The following is a 27500-nucleotide window of genomic DNA, read 5'->3' as shown; positions in this document are numbered from 1 at the left end:
TATCATTATCATTATCATTATCATTTTTATTATTATTATTATTATTATTATTATTATTATTATTATTATTATTATTATTATTATTATTTTAAAGCCTTGTTACTCGATAATTAAGCCGGACGCTAATCTGAGGCATAGCCAGCTTATTTACTTTACATCGTAGATGCTTGCATTGCAAGATTAATGCGAATAAAGACAATATTAATATTATGGTGGACAAACTTTACGCCAGTACTGTAAGTGAAACAAGGTGTAAAAGATCCAGCCCAGGAAAGCTGTTAAATCCCTGTTACAAAGAGGGTTGACAAGAAAATAAAGCTGAAAAGTTTTTTTTGCATTCATGCATGATAATATGTGAAGTTGATTTGCAGCTGTTACACTTTTCAACTTTTATTATTTCGAGAACAGTTAGTCTAGGGGCTTGTTTCCAGATATGCTGGCCAGATCATTTAAAACATTGAAATTGTGGTTTCATCCCTGGACTGTGTTAAAAAAGATTCAAACTACCATGCCATATAGGACACATTTCAAGTGATCCATAAATACACTCTTAACTAATGGTTTCTTCTTATTAATATTTTTATTTTGATAATTTGCTGTAGGTTTATATGAAATAAAAAGGTTATTATTAGATGTATATAATATCCTAAAGATATTACCTTTAAATGTGAGATTTAATTATGCGCGGGTGGCTATAAAGACCCGAAAACAGAGTGAAATAATTTTTTTTAATTGCATTCAAGGTTTGCAGTCTTTATCTCAAACTAATTCTCTCAAGCCTAAAAGATACATGATTGTATAATTATGTAAATTTGCATGTAAGTACTGTAAGTTACCATTTTCACAGTCCACTGGCTTGTTGTTCAGCTCTCCTACTGTACATACATCTTTTTCACTTAATTGTGTCTGATCTATATTCATTTCTGTCTTATGGTTATTTAAGGAACAGCATACATGTACATGCTCCAAGGAAGCAAAAAAAAGTTATTCACCAGCAGAAAGATTTTCTTGTCTTTACTAGCCAAACAGGACTCTTTTGTTTCCCTGTTTCATTCCCATAAACATTGCTATCATTGAAAAAAAAAAATTGTTGCTGACACTCTTGGGACTCATTTGGACCTTGGTGTGGTGGTGGTGCGTGTACATGTACATTCTTGTTTGCCAAATTTATTTTAGTTTGTGTATGTCGAATGCTTGAGTCATCCATTAGGCACTGTTATACTGTATGTATGAACAAAAAACTATAAACCGTGGCTATTGAAAATGCAAAGGGAATTTATTTATACAGCTAGTTTCAGGGCTTTGTAAGTGGTGTGACCTTACCAAATGTGATCAGTCGAACATTTTAGCTGGTGGGGGGGGGGGGGAGGTGGGAGGAGGAAACAGAGACAGAGGAGTAAGAACCTTATATGCTTGTACTTACATGTACCTTTCACTTCTCACCTGTATCTCCCCACCCACTACCTCTCACCCTTTCTGTAGATGCACAAATCTACCTGGGAGATACAAGCTTTTTGTCAGAAATTGAAATTTGGGCATCTGAAAGGTGAATCTCCCTTAGGATGCTTCCATGCCCTTTGGCTAAAATCTTAGGGAGGTACAGTACTATCCCACCTACCCAAATCGCCACCGGTTCCCATATAATTTATATAGTTTGTTGTTGTTGTTGTTTTCATCTACTTTTAATACTGCACCAAGTCCCCAAATTGTGTACTGTACACTTAATATTTGTGGATTATACACTGTCGACCATTGTTTAGCCTGTTTGGCAATTTAATGCCGTATGTCAGGGGCCAGATACAGTGCAAATGGGGACGAGTGGTTAGGGTGCCGGACTTGAAATCCGGAGGTCCCAGTTCAAGTCCCACTCTGACTGGTAGCTGGAGTTGTTTCTCTGTAGCCCCAAGTTCAACTCCTCTGCCGCGCTTGTAAATAGCCAGCTGGTCTGCCCCCTGCCAGTTGGGATTTTAATCATGTTACAGAAGTTTCAATTTGTTATTAATCTTTATGAAGTTTAATGCTATGTATACCAGAGTAAGAGTTGGGATCCAAGGAAAAACATAATGCTTGTAAAATGGAGTGTCCAGTAGGTACATGTAAAAGATATAGTGTAGGAACATGTACACCAGTTTCTGTGCTAAGTGTTTCCCACCATCATAATTATTATTTGATTTCTTTAATCGTTTGCTAGTACATACTGATACATGTATTTAGCAAGAGATTCTGTCACTTGAATAAAGTGCTGCACAACTGCAACTTGTACATGTACTACATGCACCAGTTGGAGTTGTACACTCTATGTAACATCAACAATGGCAACAACATCAAAACTTTATTATATTATTACAAGCAAATAAATTAATACAAAAGTACTTCCACCCGCAATTAGTTAACTTATTGAGGCAATTTAAACTTAATTGCGACACTAGCAATAAGTAAGGTAACTCTAATTTTAAAGAGTATGCAAATACTAGTACATTTACAAGAAATAAGGTACAAAACTAATTTAGCTAAACATTACATTGATAATTTGTCATGAGTAATCTCAGAATAGTTATCCTTTTTTATGAGAGTTTCCATAATTCTTGATTAATTTTAATTTTTGTTTGAAAAGTAAATTTAGACAAGGTTCATGTAATGAGTCCAGGAATTATTTTTTCAGTTTCTCAAGATTGGAATAGAAGTATGTCTTATAGCTACATGTGTGGATTTGCTTGAATTATAATTGAGATTAGATTTCATTAAGTTCCTTACATTTGTTTGTCTATTTGTTTGTTTGTTGTTGTTTTTCTTTCAGTGGATGTTGTTCTCCTTTCCTGTGTGGCCGGTGCAATTCGTTCTTTCCTCCAGAAATGCAGAGTACAAGACCCTGATGATATTCTTGTGTGTATACGAACTGATGTCAGACCTCAGCATACCAGACTAAAGTTGGATAATAAGTTTTCTCTGGCTTTTATCAAACTTCCAGTTGGCACTGAAGGTCAGTTCATGTACGCACTTTATAAAGTCCTGTACTTTCAGTACTATTATTCATTATTTCTCATTAAACACCTGAACTGCAGTGGCCATTAATTACCTTATCAACTCTGTTGATTAAACCAAATATTCGTTTTCCACTCCCCCACCGAGGCAGCACAAACTAACCCCTTTGTCTTTTTGTTTATGAAATTGGCTTGGGCAGTAGAATATTTATGCTTATGCTTTGTTATACTGTATACAGTTGTACATGTACCTGGAGAGTGAGTGAAACTTGCCTTTAAAATGATGTCAAGTGCATTGCACATTCTTGAGATTCCACAATGTCTGTTTTTCTAGTGTGGTATAGTAAAGGAAATATGGGAACTGTCATTGTATGAAGAGGGAAAGGTTTTGGCAAAACACGAAATACTACCTAATTATATACTGCTGATGCAAACACTGCCTCAACCACTTCTACATGTAGCTTTCAATAAATGACTTACGTTGAAGTCATGCAATTCGTTTCAGTAAAAACAAAACAAACTAATTTCATCATTCATCTCATAGAATCTGTCCCTCTCTTCTACAGGTGCAGTCCCTCGGCTTTGGGAAACCAGACGGAGAATAGATCAGTTTTCTTTTACTCTTGAAAGCATCATCACTTATGGATTCATCAAGCTTTGTCTCCTATTGTTTCCCCTGTCTCTGGTGAGGCGGCTCATTAATTATCTAATTGGCAAAGTGTCTTGCACAGTGACTCAAATTCCAGGACCAAACACACCTGTCTATCTGAATGGCAAAATGGCAAAGATGATGGGGTGTTGGACTCCTAGAAGGAATGGTCGTGGTTTGTCAATCTGTATAACAAATCATGGTGGAAAGATTCATCTGGGCTTGGTAACTCATCACTCACAAATGAACGACTCTTCAGTGTTGCTTGCGGAGTTTGAGAGAGAGGTAGCAGATTTAGCCGATCATTTGGGCAAAAGAGCATTGCCATCTCATTTGCGATGGCGCCTTAAATTGGATCAACAAGTGAATGAAGTTGCAGAGGAGAGGGATATTGCTGAGGAAGAAACTGTGTGAAAACCGCAAGGCAAGCTTACATATTGTTCATAGGTGTCCAGACGTGTACATTCGTATCTTGCTAATAATAATAATAATAATAATAATAATAATAATATAATTATAATAATAAATTATATAATATTAATAATGGTCTTTATTAAACACAATTCAAAGGATCCGTTTGAATTTACAATAAAAAAAAGCGATGTTTAATATTGAAACGATATTTAATATTAGGGAACTTAAACGGCGACGACGGCGACGCCAACGAAAACGTCACTTGAACATATAACTTTATTTAAAAAACAGCGATGTTTAATATTAAAACGGTATTTTATGTTAGGGAACTTAAGCGGCAACGACGGCAACGCCAACGAAAACGTCACTTGACGATACTAACTTTATATTTTTGTGTGTGTGTGCGTGTGTGTGCTACTTCGCGAATATTTCAACTTGTTACCATGGTTACTTTTACAGAAACGGCGAACTACCCAGAAACCAAATTGGTAGGCGTGGCGTTCAAGTTAAGAAGGAGAATGAAAACTTGATCGTCGTGTGTTCACGTTATCTACAAAATCTTGAATTTGGTCATTTCACGTTGTTGTTTTACCAAGGACGGAAACGAAATGTACCAAAATTTAAAACGGACGCGATGAGGGATTGTTTTTCCTCATTAAACCTATTGTTTTGCGGCGTCGTTGTTGCTTAAATGATTCCCTATCATTGTAAATGAGACACGGTGATTATCTTTCCAGGTATAGACTGGATCCTTCTAATTTGTTCTAACCATGAATTCGTAGTAATTAAGAAACACATTAAGTTATAGATGTGGATAGTGTTAATTACTCTCCAGGGTCACTCAAACAGATTTGGTAACAGCTCATGACAGGAAATGTATTGAGCATGGGTACTGAACTGGAGACATTTTTTGTTTGTTTGTTTGTTTGTTTGTTTGTTTGTTTGTTTGTTTGTTTGTTAAAGTGGAGTACCTGGTCTCAGAAGGATGGTACTGAATACACTCTTTTCTTTTTATAAGAACATTGTTTTTCCGGCACAGGCTGAATAATCTTATTTTTCTGCCGATGTTAGGCTGAAAATATTCTTGTGAGATTATAGCCATCGAACTGTCAGTAGCATCGACCATTTGGCTGGTGTAGGTTTTTATCGTGTTATTGGCTAGTTTTGTTTAGAGAAAGGAAGAATTTTATACGGTTTAGTTAAAAACATAGAATTGTATTGTATTTACAAATTTTCAACACTAAATTATATTCTTTTCAAAATCTCGGCCTCGGGTTTATTCTTAAAATATGCTTAAAATTTCGCAAATTTCAGCCTCGATATTATGAAATATTTTTTTATGAAAAGAAGAGTGTACATGTACTTGAGAAAAAGGCTTTGCGCTTCTCTTGTTTTTTTTTTTGTTTTTGTTTTTGTGTTTTTTTGTTTGTTTGTTTTTTTCACGTGACCGTATGATGTTTGTCGGTTTTTTTGTTTTCAGTATTGTGTTCGGTCTTAAAAGTTCAACCAATGCATGCATGCACGCTATGAATTTTAAAGCTATAATTTTACCATCCTCCAAAATGGAGCAAGGTATACTGTTTTCGTAAGCCGTATGTAGTGTTTGTGTTACAAGAATACCATGTTTCCCGACACAGTAGAGAGTAAATGTGTATTTTTAAAAACTTAAAAGGCAATAGTGTTTTCTCTGTTAATATATTGATATATCGGTTAGCAATTTTAAGTTCTTTCAGAATAATTTTACATGTTAGAGAAGAACGTTGAGAGCATGTTTATTTAGAATACTATTGATTTACGTTTAACGTATAAGAATACATATATATCATATAAATGCATATGTCATTATTTTAAATCTATTGCGATTTAGCTATGAATCCCGAAGAGAATATATACGTAGAGCCATGAAATCCAGTTTGTAAATCAGATATTGTAAAAAATGCCGATAATATAAGACTACATGTATATATGGCAGTGCCGTGAAATGATTTTATCTGCATGTAAACGCCTCATGTCGTAAAAAATATTTATTTGAGCATCTTCTCAAAGCCAGAAAATAGTTCTTTGCTGGGAAAAGGATAGGTTTTTGGGAAATCAAAGAAGAGAATTTGTATGAAAAGTGTCATATTAAATAGAGTAATAATTCAATTCTTTATTAAAGATAACGTTTCTTTTTGATGAGATTAATCTACTTCTTTTTGGCAGTCTATTATAGTCCTTTTTTTTTTTTTTTAATTCCATGGAACGTGCTAACACTGGGTTTTACAGAAACCATTGCTTTTGTTTGCAGTCTCACCGGTAACAGTTAGTGAGGAACGGCAGAATATATTTCTGGAAAATTATAAATGGAGAAATTAAGGACGGTGCCTACTTTTGCTACTGCGCATACGTTCTGCGCATCTTGAGATACTCGGGTTTCCTATGGGTGGTGCCTACTAATACAGGAATATTTTTGAGCGGTTTAAAACTATGCGGAGAAAGCAGAACTTAGTAAGTGCTCTTGGCATCCAAAATGAAAATTGGGGTGACCATGCATTTTTCAGAGATAATGAAGAGCTCCAATATAGAAAAAACGCTATACATTGCTTTTCTATTTACAGCTTTTTAGAATAATTGTCGAATTATCTCTGAAAAAAAAATGCGTAGTTACCCCCAATTTTCTTTTTGGATTCCAATAGCTCTTGGTAAGATCTGCTTTTCTCGCATAGTCATAAACTGCGCAAAAATACTTCGGTATTAGTACACACCGTCCATAAGAGCGAAATAATTTTTGCAAGACAAACACGGACGCACCGCCTGCAGCTGGTGGTACTTGTTTTAATTTTATTTTATTTTAGTTTTTTTTTTTTTTTTTTTTTGCAAAATTTCTGTGGTTAACTGGGATGGAAGTCAGCCGTCTCAAAGGACCAGAGGAGATATGTTAAATGTTCCTATTGCCAGATTCATTCAGTCAGTCAGTGTCTGAAAGAAATCATTCAAATGCTCACCTAGCAAGCCGTTCCTATTACTTAATACTGCTCACTCTTAATAGAATTCTTTTCGTTTGACTTCGAAATTCGAACAAAACTAAAACAACAAACGGGCTGGAAAATACTGAGCAATTTGATTGATTTAACGAATAAGAAGGCACTCGGCTTTTCTTCCGGAGAACGAGCGCTCATCACATTTCTAGTTATAAAAAGATTATCTTCCACTTAGAGCAACATATTGACTGGGCAAAGGTTTGCAAGCCTGGAACGTGATAGATACGTTTTTAGCTATCGGGAGTTTACTAAAATTTGGAGCCGCTACCCGCATGCCAAAAGGTACCAGATTTTAACTAATGTGCAATAAGTAGAGGTTTATGCTTTCTCCCCCTGCCCTCAAAACTGAACCACTTCGTGCTGCCTTGCTTGAGCTCTGTTTACTGGGCAACAAGAAAACCACAAAAATTGGACAATAGTTTTGCCCATCACTGAAGGTGTGGGTAAGTGTAGGGTTTGCGGCCATATGAGAGCGGCTTCTCTTACATTACCACTGGAGCAATCGGTGAAAAGGTAATCGTCAAGCTGGAGCAATGCCAACCTGGAAGCTATTGGTTTACATGGACCCAGTGTTTGACAAATATCTGGAAGAAATCCAAAAATAAACTAACAATCGACTAGAAAAAAGGGGGAATTCTTGCGCACTTATTTCAATCTCCCTTAAGGAAAACACGGACTGGGGAGTAGCAAACCTTCCTTCCTCCTTCCCCCTCACTCAATCTTGCTTTGAAGCCCGTACTCAACCCTTTTTTTTATCAGCGGCGGACCAACACTGATGAGGTGGAGGGGAGCTGAGCCGGTTGTTGATGTATCACCGTAGCGTTGGAATTTGTAGATCAACAAAACGTTTCTCGGTGAACAGTTTTGTCCAAGATTGTAGTAACTTTTTCGAACTCTCCAAGATCTGAATTAAAAAAACACCGCTGTCCACGAGAGTCAGTGTGCAGAGGTTTGCCGTAAAGCGATTTACTCCGAACAACTGGTAGGAAGGCAGCTCTTACACCCGGGGGGGGGGGGGGGGGTACTCCTCGGAATTCTTGGTGGGGGTGTGCCGCCCGGGTCTTCAAATCCCGACCCTATTTCAGACCTAAACATGCCATTTTCCATACCCGTTTTCAGACCCGAACGGAAGTTGACGCAAGGAGTAAAAGTAAGCTGGAATGACATAGTTTATCTATTTCTTTTTCTCGCCATCAGTTAGTCGTTCCAGCTACGTACTGAGAAGAAAAATATGTTTGTAAGCTTTCGTAAATGTTCCCAGCCCCAAAAACCCGACCCGATTTCAGACCGTAATTGTCAAAATCTATACCCGTTTTCAGACCAAAACGGCTCAAAAACCATACCCTTTGGGGCGGCACATACCTATATACCTTATATAGGGGGGTACCCCCCCGGGCTCTTACATAACTGCAAGACGAGACGGCCTTTAAAAGCTCACTCCATATGTACGAACTTTGGGGTCGGTGCAGTTCTTGTTGATTTCTTTCCTTTTGTATAAGAACCGAAGCTGGACGTGGAAGTCTCATCTTTGTAGTGGCAGCCGAACGAAGGCTTGTCTAATTGATATCCAGTTGCTGGTAGTTTTAATGCTTTTCCATAAAAATGCCATAAATTGAACATTAATTCCTTCAGTACTTGCCTAGAAGGAGAGAAGGGACAACTTTACCGCTCAAATCCATCTGTTGCTCGAGATTTCTGACATTTCTGTAAGGTTCTCGATAGTTCTCTTCAGTGACGTCACTGACTTAGGTTTCAGCGATACGATTGGTCGATCGACCGCAATGTTGGTTCCAAATTTGGGTACAGCTGGAGAAGGAAAGATTTCATTGGGGAGTGAAGAAACGTGGACAAAACGCGAGAGAACAAACTGAAAACGGTATTTCAATTAAGGTCTGCGAGGTCAAACCGGCGGAAATTGTTCTAGGTTTAATACACAAACAAATCCGCTTTGAATAGCCTGAAAGGAAAGCCGACATACCCCTTACTGTCTTCTGGTAAACCGTTGCCGCTCTCAGTAGGTAGCTTGAGGAATAATTACATCAGGTACATTATTGATTTAGATTTTTATAAGATCAAATCAACAACTAGTAAACATTTGATTGATTACTTTTTGACTACGGATTAACAAGAATTACAGTGCGCTGATTATCGCGGATTATAATCAGTAACGCCCGGTTTCATTCTGTTGAATAAAATTCAAGCTATATATTATAAAGCCCTTTCACATTTTATATAAGAAAGTTAAGATTTAGTTTGTCACTGATTAGTGTCTCGTTACATTTGAAAACTGAATCCAAGTTAAATGTCGCCAATTACTTTTACATCGTATTGTAGTGCGTTTTCTTTAACTGATAAGCTGATTCCCCTAGACGCGAATCATTTTTTGTCTTTTGTGTTGGTGTCTTGACAGTGTAATGAAACTCATTATTTTACAAAATGCGTTGAAAACAAATGAAATGAAGGTAACTAGATTTTGTTTTCAAATTATATTCCGCAACTAACTTTTGTCAAATGCATCTAGAGATGGAAAAAAATCACTTATTTCAATCGAAATAAAAGGTACAAGAAATATCATAAGCGGGGTGATGCGTGAATAGGATCGAATGACATAGCAAACGTCGCTAGTATCACCGGCAGGGAGTGGGCACATCATTTTGTCTCAGTAATTTAACTTGCGTTCATTACTTTCGTTCAGTGCTATCTTTTCCAGCTGTCCAATCAAACGCTGTTCGTTTATCTAGTTTTCTCAGTCCGCTTCTCCCTTAAAAATTAGATCATGTGGTGTTGAGTATAAAAGAAGGCTAGACCTTTGAACGCTATTAGAAGGCTAATGAACTTCACTCGAGAGTAAAAGAGAATACGTGAATTTTAACATGTACTAACCTTTAATAAAATCAGCACCTAAACGTTTCCGGGCATGAAAAAAGTGAACTTTTAATGTATGTCATCTGAGGCGATGTATATGGTCGCATTCAGTTTTCGTAATTGCCAATGTTTTAATTAGTTTTGATCCTTTCTTTATGATGGTAATTCTAAAACGTTTTAACATTTGACAATGCTACTTGACTATCATAACAACGAGTGAATACCAATGTTTAACCATGTTGCATGGACAATACAAATGTAAAGCTGATGCTCGTCCACAATGTCCGATGGATTGACACTTCCTAAACTTAATTTTTGAGTCGTTTCCGCTCTTTAGACTGGCGCGTACTCAACAAATGTTAATCCACGCCGTGAAACCTATCACTGTTTGAATGTCTAACACAAAAGCCTGTACGTGTGCATTGTTTATCAACAAATCCTACCTTAGCTTTTAAACACCTATTAGAATGATAAGATCTGACATCTTCGAGTGGTTTTTAATACGCTGTTACTCTATATTTCAGCACTAATCTCTTCAAAGTTGAATCACCCTGATGAACTCGAAAGGTAACAAATTGCGCTTGATGCCATGTAATCAGGAAACAATCTAGCCTGTTTCCTCTAATTGACATTTATTTGTTGTGAAAGTAAACTCAGTGGTCGCATTACAGCACACAAAACGCCATCGCACTGCTAAAAGGTAGAGAGCTGAAAGAGTCCCGCCAAACAGATGTCAATCTGGAAGCACCCAACTTGGCCTAGACGGGACGAAAAATGCAAAAGGAAGATTGATTCCTTTCAAAGCAACTCCTTGAACATTTTGACTCAGACTGTGAAAAGAAGCTCACCATCACAAGTGCAATTCAGTAAAAGCAAGAAACACTAATTTTCATAGCAAAATGAATAATTCGGTTGGAAATCTTTCTAGTGGGACACAACAACCACCTCAAATGGACTTCATCGCGGAGCCGCTGGGTCTTCGAATTTGTCGTCTAACTGTTTACGTGATTATATTTCTGTTGGCCACTGTTGGAAATGCTCTCGTTATCTTTGTGGTATACAAAACACGAGAACTACATACCGGTAAGCTTTGTCCTTCATTTACGTTTACGTTTCTGAAAAGAAAAGCCTTTAAGAGGATTAGAGAGTGGCATCACTTGATTTGTAAACTTTTACCGCACCTCATGCCGGTAAGACACTTTCTCGGTCCCAATGCATATTCAGTACCTTTCTTCGACACCAGCATGAATTATACAAACAAAAGTTTCACAATAGGAAGTTGTACTTTTAGCGTGATTCTTATTATAAACAAATCTCTATGCAGTAATAGTTTAGTTTTTAATTTCAATGTATGTCATAATAATCTGCTCATCCTGGCACAACTTAAGTTTGCATAATTAGTTAATGTCAGTGAGCAAGAGTGAACCACTCTAATCCGTCTTTCAATGTTTCGAGAAGCAGGCAGAGATCGTCAGCTTAATAATCTTTGCCGTTTACACTAGTTATGCATGTATTCGTGTAGTTCATTGATTGATATTATACCCAAATGCACAGATGCATTACAAACTTTATATAAATAGAGACTCTCAGTCATTTCAGCTGCCCATTATGTAATTTCTGATCTGTATTCTGAAAGAGGAGATTACAGTTTACAATAGACTCAACCATTTAGTCGAGTGCAAAACGTTTGCAATTTTCCTTTTCAAGGTACAAACAACACGCAACTCCATTTCCTATTCATATTTACTTCCACGTCTACGCCATTAACTGACTACCTTATTGCAAAGCCTTGCCTTGCACGCCTCTGGTGAGCAAAAAAGAAAAGAACTTTTCACGGTTTCTACGCACTTTTCTCAGCACAATTTTATTTGAAATTGTCCTTTCCGCAAATGCGCACTGCATGTTTAGAAGCACAAATGATGAAGGTAAACACTTGTAAAACAGAGAAGGAAAGGGACAATAACAACGTAGGAAAATTAATTGGATTAACATTCTTGGAAACAAATTAGCAGAACTTGTTAACTACGATATTGTCACACCTTTAACAAACAGTGCATAAGCCGGGCTACTGTAGATCTCATGTACAGTGGTTTGCTCAGTTTTATTTATGGTTTTCTCTAATTCACGAAGTCTCATGTGTGATTGTTTTTCACTTAGTCGGTTATATTTCGTCACTGAAACTGGCTAAGAGTCCGTCTACTCCTTAACAAAGAACGTTTTTCTTTTTAATTGATGCCCCATTATAGACGAAGTTGTGCGCTTTTTATGGCATTATTAGCAAGACAAAAGCTAGAGATCGGGACATCTTGCTTGTCTTTTAAAGTGATTACCTCGTCGCCTGCAGTTGCAGAGGAAATTTATCTTAACATTTCGTGAAAATAGGAAATGAAAAAGCAATGCCAGGCCCCACATGAAGGGGTTTGCCCCTCGATTCATGGTCTCCCGTTTTTCACCAACTTTCGTGTGTTGTTGTTTACCACTTAGTAAGTAACATTTCTTCATTAAAGCTGACTAAGATGCTGTCTACGGCTTCACAAAGAACTGTTAATTGATGCCTCATTAGAGACTGAGTTCTGCCTTTTTCATTTCGTTATTAGCAAGACAAAAGCCCGGATATAGAGGACATCTTGCTTGTGATTACTCCGTCGCCCATTCCCGACAGGAAATCTATCTGAACAGTTCGTGACCTGCTTTATTATTTTAAGATTTCATATCTGACGTTGATTACAGTGACAACGATTAAATTCTAAGCGCAACGAGTTTTCTTTGGAACACATTCCGGTTTTCTGTGAAATAAGAATACTGGGTTCACAATCCTGCACATTAATCATTCCTGCCCTCCTCCTTTCGCTCTTATGAAATCCTTTTGTAGTTATGGCGTTTGAAAGGTGCTTATTATCGACGATATAAGAGTTCTTTCGGATCACCCGGAGTATTATGACATATCTGTTCCAAACAATCTCCAAGATCAAGTCGATTAGTTAGCTTGACAAATTATCAATTCCAGTCATCTGAAAACATAGCTAGAAGAAGAATTAGAAACTTTGGTCTCTTGACTTTGTTTAGTGCAGCTATGCTGATTACCATTACTCAGCAAAGATCACTCAGGATCTTTTTATGACTTTTAACAATGCCGGATGATTGCTGCTAAATGATTAATGTCGAGCTTTCCGTACGTTAGTGCTGAATGGCGTTAACTATGTGGCAAAATTCATTCGGATCGAAGAAATGACCACTTATAGCCGTAGGTGGGAAGGAAGGCAAAGTCACGAAAACTTTGAGATAACAATGCAAGCCATTTCCCCTATTTGCTTAACCTTGTTTTTTCATCTTTGTGAAGAGTTATAAAAAACGTGTATTGATTTGACCACCCAGACTGGCCTGGTTATACAGCGACCGTGTAGAAAATCTTTACCACTTCCTTTGAAGTTGATAACCTGCTTGCTCCGTTTCTCACAAGCCTCTTGAACCCAGTGGCTAAGCGTTGCAGTAATTTCTGAAGCACACGTGCTGAAATGCTTAACTACTTGCTGATAAAATTGAGTTCTTTTAATTACAATGCCAGTTGTTAGATTCTTTTGTTGCCATCTACACTATCACAGTTTTAGTTCGCTCTGCCAAACGTTTCAGGGGTAAAATGCTTCGTTAATCCGATCGTTTGGCTTTTTGTTATGGTTCCTCCTTCCCAGGAGGACATATCGCTACTGCCAGCATATAAAATGTTGTTTTTTTATTCCGTTCGGGCACGGCTTTTCTCCAAGGTACATGGATACCTCTTACATATGTATCCGCTTTTAAGGACTAAGCTTATAATCCACCGGTAATTTGTTCGCGTGTGTAGTGTCATGGATTTGTCAGCAAGTGTCCCCCACATAACTATTTTTTCAGTGGTTTTGCGTTTCTCCTAGACGGTCAAATCTGAAATTTAGGCTTCCTTTTTGCAATTACTTAATTCAGTCGGGTACATAACTGTGATGGTCCGTAATGTCTTCCTTAGCTCAAATATGTACCTCCATAATTCCAACCCCAAAAAAATATCATATTTGAGGTCTGTAAGGAAAGTCAAAATCAAAATGTTAGCGAAACAAACACTGTAAGATTTCTGAATATTAGGGAGAAAATACTTAACTACTCATTTCATTCGGATGACACTCCAAGTTGAAACAGTTTGGAGATCCAGCTTTTTAGATAATTTACCTAACATTTGAGAAACATAGTAGCGAGTGATCATCATACACCTGCAGCTCTTTAATTATCTGATATGTCTATGAAAAAACTATGTTTTACGCTAGCTAAAAAGAGTCTACATCCCGACTAACGTTTAAATACTATTTCTTTTGCAGTAACGGGTTTTCTGATCGCCAATCTGGCTGTAGCAGACCTTGGAGTTGGACTGCTTTGCATTCCCTTTACAGTTGTCTACTTTGAGCTCAATTTCTACTGGCCATTCGGTCCAGTGATGTGTAAAATTCTCCCAGCCCTCATGCCGTGTTTTGTCATGGGATCTGTGGGAACTATGTTGGCAATTTCAATGGGTAAGCCGGTACTTGCTCTTGCAGTTATAGAGCAGTTTCCAGCTGAGTATTGTAAAACGAAAACCAAAGTAATATTACCTTTAGCCAATCATATAAGACGCATACAGCGCAATGAACCAATCAGAAATCAGTCGAAACAAATACATGCCACTGTTGCCAAGCGCGGGAAAACGCATGCTAGCCAGTCGCGATTGGTTTTGGTTTTGTTTCTCATTGGCTCGGAATGTGGCACAATTTTGCCAACCCTGGTCACAGGACGTAGTAAAGCGAAACTAAAGCAAACGCAAAATTTCGGTCGGCTCAAATGAAAACTGCTCTATTCAATCCAAATGAATCTCCAAGTGATCCACTCAGGAAAGATCACGGGGTCTGCTCACGGGAGGTTAACAGAGCCTTATTTTCGTATTTGTTGATTCCGTCTGCAGACCCAGTATACAGCCAGAAAAACTGAGCAAAGTGGGTAGTCCATGTAACTTGTCGTGATAGGCAAGCATACGTTCAAACTTGTGTATTGGGCGAACTTTCGCGACCGAAGTGAATTGGTTGCTACAGAAAAGACTTAACTCATTGCAGAACATTGATCAAACTGAAATCCTCTACTGGCCAGCAGCTACGGTTCCCCTACAGGAACACATTCATTTTAGTTTCAAAGTTTCAAAGGCGAATCACTTCTAAGATGATTTATACCCTTAAGCCATGTTTTTGCGCCGGTAGTGACAATTGTTAGTAATAATCCCGTCTATATTTACAACAAAGTAAAAAAATATCTACTCAAGATAAATCCATCTGGTAATGAACCTACTATTCAGTATCAAGAGATGTTTTGCGATACCTCAGTAAATTCCCATTTTTTTTTTAATTTCAGTTTTAGTTTTAACCATTTGCTAAATATAATCGTCCTCTAAGAAGCAACCCACCGAATACCAAGTACAAGTGATTGCTCGATGATGTCCTCACAGTTTTTTGTTCATTTTTCAACAGATCGGCATCAATCCATCGTGCATCCGTTTGGCATGCGCATTACACGGTCCCAAGGAAAGCTCATTATGATTCTGATATGGCTAACCGCTCTTTTACCAGCTTTCCCCATGTTGGGAGTGATGAAAGTCGTCGAGGACACTCCGGCAGGTGTCAGCTGCAGGGAGTTTTGGCCAGAAACTACTGGATTCCCTTACGCCAAAATATACTTGTTATGCACTTTCGCGTTGACTTACGCGATTCCTCTTCCAATAATGATTCTCATCTACATAAGAATAGGAATTAAGCTTCGTCAAGCAATTAAAGAGGGCGCTGATCGACCAGGTTTCACACAGGCACAGGCCACTAAAAGGATCATCAAAATGTTGTCGGCGGTGGTTGTTTGCTATGCCTTGTGTTTTCTTCCATTCCACACCTTGTACTTCATGATAGATTTCGGAGCATACAAATCCAGGTAACTGTGGGAATTGTGTTTGATTCTAATTACATTTAACAACGCTTACACCCAAAGACTGACTCGAACTTGAACTGTCTCTGTGTTTGGCAGAATTCCATAGTACATGTTTCAAAAACAAGAATTTATCGGGCCCCATATCCATGAACGGTTTAGACTATTTTTTGTCCCAGATAGCTGCAACAAGCTACTACTTCTAAGTGCTTACTCACGGATACCTCTATTTCCTACGTCCTTTTAAATTTTAAATGTTTAATTTATTCTGTGAATAAGAAGTAAATAATTTTTGGTGTCAAGGGTTTTTCTCTGAGCTTTCATTGGCCAGTTGGGCGAACACCGAGAGATCAATGGTACGGGACTGTGTCAACAAAGCTTTTTGCCACCTGTTCACGAAAGCTGGACAAAATCCTCTTGTACCCCAGGTGCTAAATATCCGGTCGCAATACATATACCATCTAGCTCCCCGCACAACTGTCCGCTTTTGCTGGCTGCTTTCATCTTCAGCTTGTTTTCTGAATTTGCCTATGCATATTGACTACTTAGCTGATGCCGACAACTAGCCAAAGAAAACAGGCGACGCTTCATAGCGCTGCTGATAATTTCTCCTGAATTAATGACGTCTGAGGAATGATGCAAAGACGCCATTGCATGCAGAAATTGTCCCCGTCGATGTTTTCTAAGACTAGTTGGCTACAACGTTGCTGCTGTCTCACGCCTTTTGCTTCTCTCATTCTCTCGCAGGTTCTATCCAATCCTCCAAAGCTTCTCGCAACTTATAATGTTCTCAAACAGTGCTTCCAATCCAGTACTCTATGCATTCCTGGGCGATCAGTTTAGACATGGATTTAAACAAGCAATTTCTTCAACCAGAAAGAGTTTTAGGTCAACTTTTAATGGCTCCACAAATAACACTTAAAGTGGTTAGTCTTGCATAAATTCAATTCTTCAGGTGCTGTAGTAAAGATAAAAATAGTAAAACTGCTTAAATAAAGCTTGAGTATTATTACTTTAAGAGGGTCGCAATGGGATTAACCGTCAGGCGTCAAACAGCCTAAAATTTTAAATGGGCAATTTTTTACCGTCAACCGTCAAAAATGCAGTTATTATTTGCCATCAAACGGTTTCAAGGTCTTTTAAATATCACTATTTCAACTGCTTGTCCCGGACTTCTTTCTATCAAACGGAATCGTTTTAATGGGTAATATACTCACTTTATGGTCTTTTCCACTTAATTTGCGTCTAAACTGACATCACAACTAACCTTCCGTATGGAAGTACTTCGGGTTTCAAAATATTAATGATTTACAACATTGATAAAGTATTTCTGACCATAAAATAATCTCCAGAACACAATCGTTAGTATTAAAAAACGCAAAAGTTAATATTAACTTATAACTATCGGGAGGAATTTCCCATTGATAACCGTAAACCGTCAAAAGCCCGAAAATTTTAACCGTCAACCGTCAAACTCGGTAAAATTTAATCGTCAACTGTCAAAGCTATTCCCCCATTGAGACCCTCTTTTAACTACTCATGCCCTATCAGTGTCACGCTTCTGTCATTTCGTTATTGGAAGCAGGAGCTTTCTTGTTCCAGGTTTACTGATGAATGTACCACTTCTCAATTGATTAATGACATCGACAAAAAGACAAGACATATCATCTGCACTAAGATCTCAAATCAAAAGTTGCCTCTGGCAAACTAGCTCCAGTGCTATGCCTTAGATTCGCTTAAAGTCAACTCGACAATCTTGATCATTTCCCTAACTAATAATGGTCAAAGCAATTTATAATTAATAGTTATTTTGTTTGAAAAAAATAACTGCTAAACGGACAAAGAGATTTAGATCAATATGCAAAGAAGACATGTTGCACTGGACATCTGCAATGTAGTTATATTTTTGTTAATTTTTCGGTGGTAAAGCAAAACTTGACCACCATCTTGAAAAAGCTATGAATATAAATTGCTTCGTCAGCAGTTTCAGCGTAATATCTAATAAGTTTTCTCTACTTCATATACTTTTTTTCGACAGATACATGTTCCTCTTGCAGTCTTATTTCCAATTACTGATGTATGGCAACAGTGCAACCAACCCAGTGTTGTATGCATTCCTCGGTGACCAGTTCAAGAAAGGTTTCAAAAGAGCCATTGGTAAAGCAAGTCGGAGAGGATTCAGTCCATACACACAAACGACGATGAGTACTCGCGTTTCATCGCTCTAAGCCGGCTCACGTGAACTGAATTGAACAGTTTACTCCAGATCTGTTTTAAAAGAGAGATGAAATCTCACGATCACCATACTGATGGAGGTAATACGAGTCCCTTAAAAACGACTGCGTGGGAGGCAAACTGGAGACAGTCTTTACAGGCAAACAAAAACATATAACCTTTCTGCGTTTGCCTGTAACTTGTGCCATTGATCATTACGTGATCATTGGCGTGTTTGTACAGGATATTATATACTCATATAAAGCACTTAAAGAATTTCAAGTGACCGACATCATCTAGTTTCGCTGCGTGTCAAATTCAGGGAATTCTTGGACAGAAAAATTGCTTTATCGGTTTTCACGTTGGTAGTTACCAAAATATGGATGAGTTTAACCTTAAGAAAATTAGAGACGGCTTAATCATCAAGATTTATACACTAAGTATGTATTAACTTATTTTATAAGGGTTCAGCAATTACGACTAAGAAAAACTGTACTCATGCCCGAAGAGACTGTGACGGAAACTTATGCTTAGAATACCGGCTGACTGCCAGATGATGGCAAATTCTCGACGTTATGTTACCAAAACTCGAATAAAGCGTATTTTAATTAAAATTGGTATTAAATCTTGTAAACAATTTTAAGCCATGGTGTTCCAGCTTTTTACGTATAAACACACGCTGATGCCCTAACAAATTAAATGTCGTACTCAGTGCGTTCCGGTTTGAAAACTAAGCACTGGCTGCTTTAATTTACCGTATGCGGCACCGTGACGTTTTGCCACTCGAACTTGTTCCTTAACTGGGTTTACAACAGGTTTAATCGCTGCTCATAGAATGTGTCATAAAAGCTTAAATTAAAAGAGCTGAAAGCAACCAAAATAACTGGTCTGCCGTTCTTGTAGCCAGCCGAAATACACGACAAACACCTTGAAAAATGCGAGGCTGATCTAACAGCTATTTTTTATTTTATTTCATTTTATTATTTTATTTTTATTTTTCAAAAATACTGCCCAATGCAAATCGGCAGCTGAGAGAGTGAGTCTACTATAAAATCCACTGCCTAAAGACGCCAGTTCAGTTAAATTGTTTTAAAGTTCCCTCCAGAAATAGTTGCTAATTTCTCTCGTTGGCTTTATGTTCTATTTATAAACGATAAATCAGTTTTCTGATTGTCCCGCCAGCACTGTAACTGACATTTTGCAGCTTAGTCGGTGATAAAGTTGTCGACTTAAAGTTTGGTCAAATAGCTTTAAATATATAGCTTCCTCCTGATCTGGGAAAAATTCTAAGCATTCCATTTTAAATACCGTCCTCTTGAGTATGTTTGGGATCAGGAGACTATAAGTAACAGAGATGCGTTCTTTAGGTTTCGTTTTCGTAACAAACGGTCTTAGAGATGGACTGACTGTTGAGATCAGTACATTGAGCAAGTGACTGGCAATAGTGCCCATGTTAGAGATGCGTGAGCTGTAGAAAAATAATAATGTTTATGGACGCTACGGGGAGTAGACTAAACAAACCCTTAATTTTTATTTTTACTATTTCAAAACAAACAACAAATAGACAAACAACACCATGCAAAAATAGGTCCAGAAAGCCTATGGACGTAGCCTTGTATTTGTGAAATGCACACAAATTTCAAAAGCTTAGAGTTACTTAAGAAGTACATGTAACACCCGTTTAACTGAACGTAAATCAGTTAAACATGTTTTCACATATCAAAAGATTGAACAAAAATTCATTTGATGCCACGGAAGTATTAAACCTGGGTACCTCCCAGCTAGATCACTTCTAAATAACTGAGTTTTCATCATTTGACATGGAAGCTTTAAATTGCACGATATTGCTCAATGTGTGCACCCTGTGTCATCGACGTCCGCAAAAAAACGTTGCGTAACGGAGAGATCGTACGAGGTGACAACTCAGTTGGAAGAAATGTTTCAAGATGAAAAGATATCGGCTGAAAACCATATCAACATGTGGCGTTTGGCGGGGTGGGGGGGGGTGGGGGGGACAGGATTCTTGTCTTAAAACTTTTACCCAATATAGCAAACACTGGGAGGAATATTATCTTAATATTGCGTAAATTACTTAATGATCGTGTTAATCACTTTTGTCATTGATTCCGGGTTTCGTGATGATAACTGCTGCCTAAAATTTTGAAATATAAAGTGTTGGACTGAAAGAGGTATGAGGTCTTAATTAATAGCAGGACGCTAATGTTGATTGGAACAGTCAAGAAGCTTTTCACAATTTCATTGAAAACAAGAAACCTACAAACGAGCGAATGTGACACTCCCATTCGGATCGATTGAAAAGTTCACCTTAGCCTTGACCCTACAAGAGAAAGGGTTACAGCTCTGAGAGATGAATGAGTAACTCCCTTAAACGAATACCGTGGGACCGGATCACACTCAAGGACGTGTCGTAATTTTTTTTTTTTTTTTTTTTTTTTTTTTTTTACTTTTATTCGCTTAACGAGAAGAGTGAGTTGTTCCTGAAGCCGGCCACGACTTCTCCAAAGTAAACGTGCAAGGCTAATTTTCTGTTTTAAATGCCCATTTTTAAAAATAACTTCTACGGAAATATACTATTTTCGTATTCTTAGTATTTAACTGGAACTTTAGCTTTCACCCAATTAAGAGGAGATATAAGTCTTTTCACATTCAACTTTTTTTTAATACTTCTCCCACTAGAGCCTCCAGATCCAGTTCAATATCCGGAGAATACGAAAATTAAGCGTATTATCTTAACTAAAATTCTCTGTTTGTCTGTACAACCCTTTCGCGTGTTGCATTTCAAGCTGCGTTGGTGGAAAATATATCAGAGAGGAAAATTCCTTTATGAAAAGGATCAGTGATGACACTTTCTGCCCATTGGCGCCAATCCCGAGCGCAAGCTGCTACCAAATGAATCTCGCACGGAGGTGCTAATTACGTCCAGGCTATTTCAGGTTTTTAGCCATACCGGAAAGCGCTTGATCACACACTAATTACTTCTGCAGCGAAGCCCGTAATAAAAGAAAAATCACACTGAATAAATATTGGCTTCCTTCAGGATCATTTTAATGAAAAGTCAAGATTAGAACGGGCGAAGGACGCAGGATGACACCATGCACAAGCATTATAAATTGGATGTAACGTAACCGAGGTTCATGAGAAGTTTTTTCGTCATTGGAATGAGACGGTGATATTTAAAACCCGTATTATACAAGTCTTATTTTATCGACTGGTATTGTTTCCAGGAGCTCAGAAAGGTCGCCGTTGGTCGGTCGTCATAGCTTTGTTGTAATTGCAATTTCTGTTTGTTCGGTTTGGTCTGTCTCCTTTTGCCGTTAAGAGTTTAATGGAGCCCACGAACTCAACGACCCTCGTTAACCAGAGCACAACCGTTCCTGTTATTGCGTCTGGTGATGAATTCATAAAGGAACCATTGGCATCAAATATCTTTCGGCTAATAGTGTATACGGTTATCTTTCTTGTAACTATCACTGGAAATACTTCTGTCCTCGCCGTTGTGTACAAGATAAGGGAACTTCATACCGGTAGGTGAACCTTTCATGATATTTTCCCTAATGTGTGCCAAATAGTTTATTTGATAGATAGACACATTTCATTCTTGTCATAGAAAGCGAATCTGTTCTCGCCTCTCGAAACGAGCCACTTTAAAAAGTGTGAGAATGATAGAAATGCCTGCCTGCAAGGTGTCGGCTAAATTATCATATTTTCAATAAAATAAGTGCCTGCTTTTCGTCTGAGTGGTTCAATTAAAAAACGTGGTACCAAACTGCAAGAATACGGCCTTAGGGCTAAGCTAAAATATTTAATTACGATACCAATTTTGTGTGTGATGTTTATGATATTTGATCATGTTCAGGATCCAAAGAAAAAGCCGGTTAATGGCCACTCAGTCACCGAGAGCCTTCTGTTTAGAATATTTCGAGATAAAAAACAACAACAACTGGTATGAATGCAATATAAAAGAAAGGCGTTTAGGCTTTTGTTTCTTGGCGTGATCACGTTTACAATGTTCGTGATCCAAAGAGAAAGTTTTTGCAGCGATGTTTATTCATTTGACTGTAAGCGTTTTAGCGACAGCGTATCTTGCAGCCAATCTCTTTAATAACTTATCAAAATACGCACTAATAGGGCGCAATAGGGATTGAGATTATTGCAGATTATCAAGCTGAAATCAGGAAAAACTATCGTTTTCAAAACAATTAAACTATAATGCGGTCCATCCTTCTGACATTTGCCGCTTAAATCTTGGTTTAGTATTAAGCCAACGATTTGTAAAGCCTCGTCATCTGACGTAAAGAAATCTTGAACTCCATAGCTAGAGGCAGTTTTGTTTCTAGTTAATACTCAAGTGAAGTGTTCCGAAAGCGACGAAACTTCATGAATCGACAATGAATTGAAAGCGCGTAAACTGAACAACGCCGTGAAATATGCAGTCCAAAACTGAAAGGACTTAAAAGATTACTTGTTATCAAGCTGTGATCAGGAAATATTCTTTCTCAAAACTATTAGACCGTTTTAAGTTCTGTTTTACTAAGGTTGTCTGGTCTGTCCTTCGCTAAGTTTTTTAAAGATTTGTAAGTTCTCAGTACACAGCGTAATGTAACTGATCCATTCAAAAGAGCGTCAGTAATGACTTAAGAAAGGCAGCTCTGTTTATCATTACCACTCCACAGGTCAAGTGTTTAAAAGCAATAAAACTTTATACATCAAAAGATGTATTCAACAAGTCACTTGAAATTTGGACACATAGATACAAGATAAACGCATAGATAATTTGCTTGTGTACGCTTGCCAAAGAGCACGTTTATTTTCATTTTTGTTGCGGAAGAGCGAGGTCACAGGGGTTTTTTAACATGGTAATTGAAACATGACCATTTTCTCTAATGCTGGCATTTTTTCTTTTCCTGTTTACATGACGAAATTATGTGGGTAGCTCCCAGAAATTCCTAATGTGGCGTGTTAGGATCTCTATCTTATTTGTGGTCAACCAGTTCAACAGTAATGGTAATACCCCTAACACCTAGTCGACTTTTAGTTTTAACCCGTTTTGAGATCTAAATATATCAACATATTTTAAGGATTAAAGAAACGTCCTTATCTTGTCGAAAGAAGCGCCTCGGGAACTAAGAATTTGAAAATTTACTTTGAAACATAAGTGGGTTGGTTTAATTAAAGATGATGAAAACTAGGGCTGACAAGGACTAACGCATAAAGTTTGTTGTCATCTTGTGATTTCGAGTAATATATTGTTTCACGAAGAATAGAATTTATGATTGGAACGAAAACACCGTGAGGTATATGTTGGCCGTGTATCGACCAAAGTTGCAAAGTTGTATGGTCTGTATACATAGAAGAACCTTGAATGACAACGCCGATGTAAGATTAAAAAAATGAAGTAATCGTGAACGTTTTCACTAGTCTATCTATTTCTTGGAGCATAAGTATAATAACACTCAACTCATTTGAGTATTTTGAAAGTAAACAATTGTTAAAAATGCGAGTCCAACATCTCGTATTAAATTCTCTCCGGATTTTCGTATTTCTTTCTTGATGAATTTGTCAGTGAAAAAGGCTAGACAGAATTCCTTCACATGGTTTGTGTGGTCTGCTGACAGGCCATGTGTAATTACTATTTCGCAATGTTTAAGTTTAATTACTGAATCGTTTACCTTAATGGATGTTTAGGCTTTGATCAAGCCGACGCTCAATACCGTATTGCGCGCAAACATAATCAAAATGACGCCTTGGATAACTGCTAGTCGCACGAAGTATTCCCCCCCCCCCCCCTCCCCCGCTACATCCATTCCTTCCTCCAGGGACCCCATACCCTTTTAGGCGGCAAATCTCAAAAGAGCTGATATAATGGAGTACTCGCTCCCATCTCTCGCCAGCCTCCCCCACCCCCCCTCCAGAGGTAAAGTGATCATCAATACAGGAACAATACAATAAAAAATTAATTAAGCCAAATTAGGTTTATTTAAACCAAGATATTGACTTTTGATTATCCTAATTGCAAGCAAGGTGTTAATTAAATTTTGAAATATGACACGTTGAACGCCGTCAAAGCAAGTGTAGAAAAACAAAATTCTTAAAGTGCCCATAACGGAATTGTTTTTATTTTTTCTCATCTGAATCTTTACATTACGCGAAGAACGTCCGCGAAAAAATTTTTTGATTTGCATGAAACGCAAATTTTTTATGAATTTTACAAATCTTTAAAATCCTATTTTATTGCGGTCCATCCGCCCCGCTGATGAGAATGCCGACAGGCTCACAATAGGGCCACGTGACATGGTCTGTGACGTACATTCAGGAACTCTCGAGTCTATGCACTCACTTGACCTTCAGTAAAGTACATTCGCGGCAGAAAGAAAATCGTCAGATTCACCTGTAGGAAGGAAAAACTTAGCTCCAAATAAGTATATTCCATGGCAGAAAACTTATCTGACACGGAAAGTGAGCAAACCGCTGAAGAAAGCAGCTAGGACGAATTTGAAAGCGTCGAAGTCGACTCGATAGATGGCGTCCACGAGACAAGTAGTACGTGTGAAGATGATGATACACTCGAACCGTACGCGGACGAGCCGATAGCAGACGAAGAATGGCTAAAAAGATATCGCAAGGAACAAGAGGAGAAGCGACGACTCGAGGAAGATTTAACGAAACGCTTGGAGAATAGAGTGCGTGTTAGTGGATAGTAAAGTTCTCACCTTGCATTTTGCATACGCGCTCTTCATTATCATCTGTCAAAACTATGGCCAAGTACTCACAAACATTCGAACGAATTATTTTCCATGTAGATGTACTTGTGGTAACTGCAGCCGTGATCTGCTAGTGCTACTGCTGCAAGGAACTCGAAGGCAATTGGGAAGCGCTGACTAGCGACATTGTTCTCGCGGAACTACAGGAAGGACACGTGTTGAACTGTGATAATAATAGCTTGTCTCGTTCTCTGAAATTTCGGCCGTAAATTTAATTGTAGGATGGAAGTTGTTCGCTTGTCCAATGAACAGGTTAATTTCCTTTTTGTCACTGTCCCACAGTTTACAAAATCCATTGTATCTTTTAGGCGCATACGTCTTGCGAAATGTTCGAAGTCTAACAAGAGTTGGCGTCTAATGTTATTCTCGTCTGTCACCGGTGTCGGGACAAATTTGAACCCTTTAGAAATAACACTAACAGGCTGTCGCTAAGTTGTTTGTTTGAAAAATTCTTCATGAATTTCTCGTGTTTTTCTCTTTGTATCTCAATCCATTTTTTTGCCAATTTTTTTCTGCGCTCTTTGCGCTTGTTATTTGTTTTGTGCCCTTTTTTATTTTGAACCCCCGTTGTGGTGGTTAGGTTTTCGGAGATAAAGCTGTTATACTTTTCAACATTTTTATTGTTTGCAGAATTCTGCAACACACGTGTGTACAATATTTGTTTGAGCTCGTTGAATTCTTGCTGCAGTTTATCTACCTTATCTACATCGTGGTTTACAATGTTTTCTGTGTCCGCCGAGAGCGACCGTTCTCGAATCGATCTATTTACATCAGTGGTAGCATTTGTGCTAGTATTTTTTGAGAGCTTGGTCTCAACGAAACTTAGCGGATCTCACGATCTATGAGAATATATACCAAAACAATTACGCTATATTTTATAAAACTTGGGACTGAGTTAACAGTGAGGTCAAACTATAAACCTCAGAAGGTTACAACGCTTAGAATGTCACAAGCGGGTGTGAATATTCAGCATCGAAAGCTTACCATTCGCTTTTCCCTGCTCCTCTTCGAAGGTGTCTCTCGGTCTTCGTCTTCCTTTCGCTTAGCTGTTTTAAAGGATAAACATAAACGCGATGTCATCCTACTTCAGTTCACGTTTTAAGTTTAAACCTGACTTCATCAGCCCTGTGAAATCCTCGTCATTGAAGTGCATCGAGCATCGAGACGAGGTCTTTCCAGGCGCGCGTCCACATCTTCCTCCGCTCCAGCATAAAATCGATCCATTTCTTTCGCCTCCTCAGTCTTTGCGGGCATGTAGTGCCAAAGAAAGGAATCCTGTGCATGCTTATTCCATTTGCTTCGTCTTTGATGTTTCCACATTTCGCTGCAACACATCTTTCCGGCATTTTCGAGAAACGTGCAGAAATACCGCGACTTGTTTTCAGTGAGATCCAGAGAAAGGCTGAAGTCACGTGTTCCTGAATCTACGTCACAGCTCTTGCTAAACCGAGAGGAGACTAATGCGAATCCTGGGCCAAAATGGCGGCAAATTTGAACGTCTTATAAAATTCATAAAAAATTCGCGTTTTATGCAAATCGAAAAATTTTTTCACTGAAGTTCTTAGGGTGATGTTTAGATTCATTTAAGAAAATAAAAAATTTTCCGATATGGGCACTTTAAACCAAAACCTGGCACCATAGATGGAATACGTTTTTGTACGTGGTACGATGGATTTTTTTTTTTTTTTTTGAATAATTGTATTAAAAGAAAACAGGATAAAAGGATAAAGAAGTGATCTTTGACCAGTTTATTTCCACAGGCCTGACCTAAGAAACGAGAAATTTAGGAAGAAAGCATGAAACAATCAAATTATCTACTGAAAATTCGATTTACTTCTCGGAAAGCATTAATTTACTTTTGTAAGCCCAAGGGAGGGCGCTTTTTGGAGAGGGGGCACTTAATAAGGGACGGGACACTTGTTCCTTTCTTGACATAAACCTGACACAAAACACTGGAATATGAAAAAAACACTTAATGAACATTTAAGGATATTGTAACGCCGCGAACATAGCAGTTCAGGTCAACATTCGGCTTGTCTATTCTCAGTCAATATCTCCATTAATTTCTAAGATTAGGTAGAACTTTCTGGATGAGATCTGTTGGATATAGAATTCACTGTCAGGCGGCCAAGTGACAGATGACATGTATTGCTCAGACTTCGTGGTATATTCTACTCATCATGCGTTAGTGTACAACATTTCATGACAGCGTACATGACATATCCATTTTTTCCCTTATCTAAACCGCGCGGTATACTTTACCCATCACGCCTTAGTGCACAACATTTCATGACAGCGTAAATGACATCTACCTTTTTTCCTTGTCTAAACCTCGTGGTATATTTTACCCATCATGCTTTAAATATGCAACATTTCATGACAGCGTACATGACATATCCATTTTTTTCCTTATCTAAAGCTCATGGTATATTTTACCCATCATGCGTTGGTGCACAACATTTCATGACAGCGTACATGACATCTACCTTTTTTCCTTGTCTAAACCTCGTGGTATATTTTACCAATCATGCCTTAGTGTACAACATTTCATCACAGCATACATGACGACAGTCGTTGATCTTGTGATGCCTTGTGGGCGCTTATTTTTGGAGTA

At 38.0% G+C, this 27500-nt stretch overlaps 3 protein-coding genes across 7 annotated transcripts in view; all 3 read left to right on the top strand.

The window, feature by feature from the left end:
• The window catches only part of LOC146474965 (uncharacterized), a 12476-nt gene extending 6266 nt beyond the window's left edge, over positions 1-6210 (top strand). Inside the window, exons 2-3 of the mRNA XM_085116709.1 lie at positions 2798-2980; positions 3548-6210. Of these exons, the coding sequence (XP_084972835.1) occupies positions 2798-2980; positions 3548-4044 (680 nt within the window). The 3' untranslated portion in view covers positions 4045-6210. The remainder of the gene's footprint in view (positions 1-2797; positions 2981-3547) is intronic.
• Positions 6211-8464: 2254 nt separating this feature from the next.
• On the top strand, positions 8465-19362 carry LOC146474964 (neuropeptide FF receptor 2-like). Of its 2 annotated transcripts, XM_085116307.1 has the most exons (6): positions 8465-9107; positions 10454-11012; positions 14273-14464; positions 15446-15896; positions 16638-16816; positions 17929-18063. In XM_085116307.1, the coding sequence occupies exons 2-5, from the start codon at positions 10829-10831 to the stop codon at positions 16810-16812; spliced, it is 1002 nt and encodes a 333-aa protein (XP_084972433.1). In that variant the 5' UTR covers positions 8465-9107; positions 10454-10828; the 3' UTR covers positions 16813-16816; positions 17929-18063. The 2 variants fall into 2 exon arrangements, with proteins under 2 accessions (XP_084972433.1, XP_084972432.1); XM_085116306.1 differs by lacking the exon at positions 16638-16816 and having other exon boundaries at positions 8857-9107; positions 17929-19362.
• A 1595-nt stretch (positions 19363-20957) lies between these two features.
• LOC146474963 (neuropeptide FF receptor 2-like) overlaps positions 20958-27500 on the top strand; it is a 15538-nt gene continuing 8995 nt past the window's right edge. For 2 of the 4 annotated variants that reach the window (XM_085116706.1, XM_085116705.1), the window contains exon 1: positions 20958-21649. In XM_085116706.1, the coding sequence (XP_084972832.1) occupies positions 21451-21649 (199 nt within the window). In that variant the 5' untranslated portion in view covers positions 20958-21450. The remainder of the gene's footprint in view (positions 21650-27500) is intronic. The other 2 variants (XM_085116707.1, XM_085116708.1) reach the window with 2 other exon arrangements.

The sequence above is a fragment of the Pavona decussata genome, unplaced genomic scaffold (assembly GCF_977016875.1).
Source record: "Pavona decussata unplaced genomic scaffold, jaPavDecu1.1 SCAFFOLD_87, whole genome shotgun sequence".
In the NCBI taxonomy this organism is placed as follows: Eukaryota; Metazoa; Cnidaria; class Anthozoa; order Scleractinia; family Agariciidae; genus Pavona; species Pavona decussata.
The sequence above is the reverse complement of the archived record's forward strand: the minus strand, read 5'-3'. Positions and strand labels throughout refer to the sequence as shown.